Source organism: Astatotilapia calliptera, chromosome 7 (genome assembly GCF_964374335.1).
Source record: "Astatotilapia calliptera chromosome 7, fAstCal68.1, whole genome shotgun sequence".
Lineage (NCBI taxonomy): Eukaryota > Metazoa > Chordata > Actinopteri > Cichliformes > Cichlidae > Astatotilapia > Astatotilapia calliptera.
In genome coordinates this window covers 8,109,249-8,116,566 of record NC_137428.1, presented here as the reverse complement: position 1 = coordinate 8,116,566, position 7,318 = coordinate 8,109,249, and the positions used below count along the sequence as shown (strand labels likewise).

The 7,318-nt window shown below is 40.7% G+C and overlaps 1 protein-coding gene across 2 annotated transcripts; it reads right to left on the bottom strand.

Moving 5' to 3' along the window:
- Positions 1–44: 44 nt before the first annotated feature.
- On the bottom strand, positions 45–7,318 carry LOC145429664 (UDP-N-acetylhexosamine pyrophosphorylase-like protein 1). Of its 2 annotated transcripts, none has more exons than XM_080303413.1 (10): positions 6,765–7,318; positions 4,584–4,788; positions 3,643–3,818; positions 3,398–3,570; positions 2,534–2,632; positions 2,045–2,172; positions 1,070–1,210; positions 778–960; positions 521–587; positions 45–367 (listed from the first exon to the last, which is right to left on the bottom strand). In XM_080303413.1, the coding sequence occupies exons 1-10, from the start codon at positions 7,042–7,044 to the stop codon at positions 281–283; spliced, it is 1,539 nt and encodes a 512-aa protein (XP_080159539.1). In that variant the 5' UTR covers positions 7,045–7,318; the 3' UTR covers positions 45–280. The 2 variants fall into 2 exon arrangements, with proteins under 2 accessions (XP_080159539.1, XP_080159540.1); XM_080303414.1 differs by having other exon boundaries at positions 2,567–2,632.

The window sequence follows — 7,318 nt, the reverse complement described above, 5'->3', positions numbered from 1 at the left end:
CACATGTATTCTGGATTATCAAAAGACAAAATAGATGAAAGTGGTTTATTTTTGATATTCTTTTATTTTTTGTGGATCAATTTCTTTTTTCTTTTAGAAATTCTCCCCCCAGGAAACAACATCACATTGTAGGTTATCAAAGTGACATTTGGATATGATCATAATTACATACAATTCAAAATTAAAAAACAAAACTTTGCCGCAGTCCTGGCACACACCTCTAAGCTGCAATCCACTGTTTTGGAATGTCAAAAAACTCTAAATGACAAAAAAAAAAAAGCTATTGAGCTTGCAACTTTTTGGCCTGCTTTTCATCCAGAACAAAGGGAGTATGAATTGTCCTCCCTTTCAGCAGCTGCTCCAGACCCTGACAGAGGAGATGAGGCAGGAGTTAAGTCATGAGCAAAACTAAAAAATTATTTAGTGAGTACTTTTTGTCCACAGTGTATCTATAATACAAGAAAGAATCGCTGTCTCTAAGTGCTCTGCAGGGTTCCACAATTTAACACACTGTTCTCACCTCTCCAAAGTACGAGACAAGCGGTGAAATCTCACATTGAGCCGGAGGACTGTCATCAGCTGACACGCTGCAGGATGAATAATGCACAACTTGAGATTTAAATAATAGGTTTCAATTTTTTTTTTCTATCAGCCTGAAAACAACACTAACATACATTTTAAAAAGAGCTACATGCCACAAAGTATATATTATAATTCCAATAGTAGTAACAACAAATCAGCTCCTCAGGGTGTGGAGTACATAGGAGCATCTCTGACCTGGGAAGAGGAAGGGGATTCCCATATTTATCCAACAGTGTGGCTCCAGCAGATGTGACCCAACGGCAGTGTTGAGCCAGCAGAGAGTTCCTGGCTGTGGTCGGGTTGTCTGTGGCTGAGCCATCTGCATTTTTCAGGGGGGAAAACTCATCCTCCCTGACAACCTCAAACGCAACAAAGTTCCTTCCAAATACAAGGGAGTAAATTTCTAATTAATTGCAAATCACCTATACAGTAAAAACAACATGTGTAAACACATACAAACTGAAAGATAATGTAGAGCAATTAATACCTTGAGAATTTGAAGACGTCAAAAACAAACTTCTCCATCTTTATGCCATTGGATTTGGATGGTTTGACTTGAACGCCTTGTGCGTCAACAAAGGGCACTTTCTTTAAGGCAACATGTTGCTTCAGCTGGTCTTTATATTTCCTAAAAGATGAAATATGTTAGCAGCACCAAACAAAATGGAATACCATAAAAATGGAAGGTTTTATACTCAAGGAGCAATGAAGTTCAATAGCTGTATAATTAAAATCTGGTTAATTTGGCAGTGAAAAACATGTTAAGACTTCTTCTGTGCCAAGTTGTCAGTTATCAGTAAACAATGCACTGACTCATCCCTTCAGTTAAATAGCCTTTTATGCTCGAATGAATCATTGACCAGTGCTAACGCCGGTCTTAACAAACAAAGAGAAAAAAAAACAAAAAAGAGAGAGATCAGGTTCAAGGACTGGACTGAAAGTTAGTGACAAAGCAGCCAACGTCCACTGAAAAACTTAGAAAGCGTGGAGAACTACTGCTCATGACCAATTTAAAATATTACAACAAAGGCGAGCTCCTTTGAAGCAAAATATAAAGAAACTCAAGTAGTGTTTTAAGACTTTTGCATAGAACTGCACCACACACCTCAGCGTTGCTGCAGATCCCTAGAAAGAAAGAACTCCCCAACAATGATTATGAAGTGAGAATCACTGAACTATAGCAACTACTACCTTCTAGAGGTTTACGTGCTCACTAAAAACTAATTGAAGCTAAGATACCCCAACAGGCTGGGACAGTACACATTTATGCACTAATATATTGTTTTGGTCTATTTGTGGACTCTTTAACAAAGAGCATACACTGAAACAGCCAGATCTTTACTGTAAGTGTAACTTGCAGAATAAAAAGAGCTCAAATTTGTTCTTTCTTAATTTTTTTTGGTCATTTGTGTACTACTAAAAGCTGCCATTCAATTGTTTATAACGTTGTGCTGCCCCTTACTCTGCCACATCCTGCAGGAAGCTCCTGGTAAAGAAGTGATTGCAGATGTTTCCAGCACTGTAAACCAACTCTCCTCCAGGTCCTCGCAGTTCAGCCGTCTGTGGCTGGACCTCACTGTACTCGACCACCTGTGTTAAAGAAGAAACGCTTTTATGAGTTTTATGTTGCATTAAAGTATATGTTCATATTTTACTCTTAATAAGACAAGAACAAAATGTACTACTCACTCTGTCTCTAGAAACAGGAAGTGCACCCAGTGACATTTATACGAACTTAGACACACACACACACACACACACACACACACACACACACACACACACACACACACACACACACACACACACACACACACACACACACGCAAAATTAGAGGAAACTGCTTGATATAAAAATAAACGACTACTGCAGCTCGATGTGATTGCTCTCTGAGCCCTCACCCGTGCAGCACGTTAACAGTCTCCAAGTGTCTCAGTGTTTTTTATTCACCTGACTGTTTGTTAACTGTATATCTCTGACAACCTGGGATACCCCTCGTACTCTGCAAACCACGCCGAGCGGCTCTGTAGGGTACGCCTTCTCCACCACCTACAGCAAGACAGAGGTGGACGAACAAGGAAGAATTAGGAGAAACCATTAGCATACTCGTGTACAGCCAATCACTTGGCTATATGCAGTCTGCTCTAATGACTACACAGATACTCGTACTGGACACAGTTCTGTACGATTTATTGTAGCTGAAGTAACTTTGTTTAACGTGAGAGTCCAAAGAAAATATTCATAAGAAACAAAAACGAAATTCACTTTCCACAAAATATAATCCTTCTATTGATTATTGTTACGGCCCTAGCAGGGCCTCTCTCTCTCCTGAGGATGCCTGTGTGGGAGTGTCCCACTACCTCCTGCCCGAGGTGCCACCTTTCCCTCCTGTACAGCTGACTCCCATCAGCAATTAAAGGTATTTAAGCCCAGAGCAGGGTGAGCTCTGGGCCAGAGTGCCATTTGTGTGAGTACAGCTAGTGAGCTGAGTGTTTTTGCGGTGTTTCCAGCTGGTGAGCTGCGTTTTCCTTTTGACATTTTGCATTACTGACCAACGCCTGAGTTTTGTTTGTGTTACTTTTATGGTGATAGCGGCTTGTCCGTCTCTTTTAGTTGAATTACTTCAATAAAACTGTTTTATTTAACTGTTTCGCCTCCTTGACTCCTTTTTCTGACCCGGTCACTTTTGTTACTTCCCCCTCCCCGCCTAGACCCCCCCCCCCCAGGGGAACATAACAATTATATTCAATTACAATGTAAAAGACATCTTAATGTATTCTTTCATGTATACTGTGTGATGCTGTATTACTCCACCTTGGCCCCACAGTCAGCGCCCTTGCTCACACAGAAGCCAATAAACACAGGATCGGCCATCTTGACCAGAATGTTGTCCACGCAGTACACATGCAGGTACTTTACTCCCCTTTTCTTCATGTCCTCCAGCACCTTATTGTCCACCAGTGCCTGGTACAGACCTCCATTACCATCTGAAACCAAAGTTTAGATAACTCCACTCATATTTGTTTCTGACTCTTCTGTGTAACTTCATATGCACCCACCTGGTGCCATGGCTATCTTCCCTTTATCCTTCAAGATGACTTTTCCATCAAATGTCACAGCTGGAATCATTCTTTGCTCAAACATAACGATGTTTGTTGGTTCCAGTCCAAAATAGTTGTTCTCCTTAAAAAAAGTCTCAGTTGGAGCCAGAGTGAATTCACTGGTCATTATGTACCTGAAGAGCACAGAGGGTAGAGATTATACACCGTTACACACAGTCTGCAGCAGTGGAGGACTATTGTGGAACTCCTGTTTCGGGGGTTAAACTGAATGCAGCATTAGCAAAATCTATTTAGAAAAATGTTTTGAAAAATTAAAACTATTATCCATGTAAAAGCTAAAAGGAAGTGATGCCGAGTGGTATAGAGCCATTCTACTTAGTTGAGCACTGAAAATACTTTCTACTACAATCACGCACACTCTGATATGGTGCTTTTATTAATGCCTAAATGCTTTCTAACATTCTCACACTCCGATAGATGCAGGGACAACCTGAGAATCAGTGTCTTGGCCAAGGACACTTTGGCAAGCAGACCTTTTGATTAGTAGATGACATTCTCAACCACATGAACCACAGCCACGTTTTCAAACCAATGTTAACTTAAAGAATTACCCGATTTTTTTTTTTTTTTTTACCTGATTTTTGTTTCTAAGAAAATTTCAGCCACATATGAGGATATTCGTTTAAACTTTCGATAGAACAGTAGCAGTAAGTGGATATCAGGCCCTTGTAGAGCAAGATTTAGTATTTTGGTCTAAATAACCCAAAATGTGATGTCCACATATGTGGACGCCAGGTCCTAGGAGGTTAATGTTGACTTTATTGAAAAAGTTAACATTACAAAAACTTATAGAAAGAGAAAATGAATCAGGGTTTTTACTTTGACTTTGAGTATATACTCTTACACTTTATCAGATTAGCAGAGCAAGAGGAACCTACCATGGAACAGTGCATTTAGAGCCATGTTTGCTGTCTGCAAGCTCTTGGATTTTGCGAATGCGTTCTGCCTGGATCTGATACAAAGTTTTGCCACTCGACAGCCCAACATTGTACATTCCTTTAGGGTACTGAACACCAAGACGGGTCCCCTGACCACCAGCCAAGAGCAGGACTCCAACACAGTTCTCCGAGATTTCCAGCAGCCCTGTTATTGGGAAGAAAAAGAAAAAGCTAAAATGAGCAGCACACACAAGGGAATTGTTTACTTCTATAACTTAAACTTTCTATAATAACGTATTTTAATTTATAATTATATAACTATAACGAACTTATTACTCTATTCATAATTTTATAGAAGCGTTCTTCAGAGATAAATTTTGTGGAGCTTAGAAATTACTCAGTTTTACTTGCTGTCATAACCCAGCAGTGCTTACTCATGACAATCACAGAGGACAGCAGTGAAGCAATGACAGCCCAGTGTCAGATCATTTCATGTCATAGCTTTTAAAGTACTGCCAGGGCAAATGGCTCTGACTTGATTTGGATTTTTTTTTTAAAGCAAAAATCAGAATAAATTTATATGTAAATTATATGTTTTTATATTATATGTATATTAAACATTTCTCTATAGAGTCCATTTAAGAGAGGATTTAAAAATCTCTCTAAATACGCAACCTCTCTTTTAAGGCCTAAAGTTATGTGTGCATCTGTCTGCATCTACAGGCAGCTGTAGCAGACTGCCATCTACTTGGCCACAGTGAAAAGGACTTAACTGTGTTTGTGCTCAAATACTGGAAGATTAAGGAATTAACAAATAATATGTCCTGTGATGTGTTAGCGCCACTGAAGGAGTTTGTGCTTCCTAACCAAGGTTGCTATTGTTAGCCCTTACCATTTCACCATCTCATCAAAATATAGTCAACAAAATGATTTAAATCTAAGCCTGAAAAAACAAAAAAACAAAACTCACAGTAGCTCCCTATTCTGTAAAACCTCCCTTTCACTCTTGCTGCTCTCTTTCTGTCACAAATCGCCCCTGACACTCGTCTCCACACTGCCTGCACTTTTTTCTTTACCTCTCTTGTGCAACCAAAGTCTGTAGTTTCATTTGAACTGATCTGTCACTGCTCATGCACAGCTCACCACTGTCTCACTGTCTTCATTGGATGCCCTGCACCACTCTCACGTGTCTGCCACTCTCGACTTCCTCATGCAGTATCACAGTTCCTCTCTTGGCACCCTGTCCTATGCTTTCTCTTGATCCACAAAGACACAGCGAAGCTCCTTCCAACCTTCTGTGTACTTGTCCATCAGCACCCTCAAAGCAAACATCACATTTGTTCTGTTCTCCGATTGTCACCTCTCTTCTTAGCCTAGCTACTAAAACTCTTTCCTATATCTTCATTTGATGGCTCATTAGCTTTATTATAGATGCAGACATCAATTTGAATTTAAGATGATGTTGCTCATCAGATTAACTCACTGAATTTCAGGATTATAATGTAGACGAGTTGGAAATCCGCCATGTCCTCTCATGTAATATGTGCTTATATTTGGATTAACTGAGTTGTGGAAAGACAGTTAACCTCGGAGCAGCAGCAGCAAGTCTAAACTGATCATTGCCTATAGCCTACTCGGAAAATCTCCTGGAACTCACAAGAGAAATTGTTACAACTTGTCATTCTTTTCACCACAGCTGATTTTAGCATTCTCACACCTTGTGAAATCCAATTTTAACTCCTAATCTAGTCCAGATAATCGGATAAGCCTTCTGTGCGCATGCTCAGGTTTCCATCTATAGTTGGTGGTCCAATCACAAAATGCAAAAAAAGTATAATCCATTAACCTTTCCATCATAAGAAAATGATATAACTTTACCATGCCCCCTCTCCTCTGCTAAGGCTGGTTATCACTCCTAACGCCAGGTAGCTGGTGGCTAAAGTGTTTCCAAAGTAATTTAAAACAATTATTTTTCAACCAATTTAATATGAAAACACTACAATTAACTTTAAAGTGTTCGCCATTTTGAACTGTTCTGTGTACATATTTGCACACGTTCATATATGATGATGATTACTAGAGTATTTACCACTCAGTATCTGTACTTATGTAACGACTATCTGCACGTTTGCCCCCCTCCGTGTCTGAACGCGTTACTCGTGCACCAAATGTGTATTTTACCTCGTCTTTCCCACTCTTCTAGAGAGTCTCTCCCACTTTTCTTCACGCTACCGATGAACTCAGGGGGGATCGGCTCTATGTGCTGATCCAAACTGTCAGGCGGGGAGGCTGCAGCCTTCGCGGCCCCTTCACAGTGATCCTTCAGCCCTTTCAGGTCCAGCTGAGCCAGCTCCTCGAGGAAAACATCCCGCTCCTCCTCACACAGCTCCGGCCAAAACTGCAGGACGTGCGCCTGCCCTGCGCTCTCCAAACCCTGCTTTATTTGCTCAAAACAAGGCATTTTGCGTTTTAGTCCGAAGCAATTTTAGATCAATACATGTCCAACTTTCTCCTCCGATCAGGCAGCAGAAACACGCTGCTCCGGAGGACGTGGCTGAATGTCAGGAAAAACTCGTGACTGCAGCTCTCAGGAATCCTGTCATACAGGATACACTGTAGAAGGCAAGTCAAAAGCGTCTTTATGCACTTCCATGTTTACAGAAGTCAAAACGTGTTTACTGCTTCCTGTCAGTCAGACCACGCCACGAGACCAAAGGCCACGACAGCAAATTTAC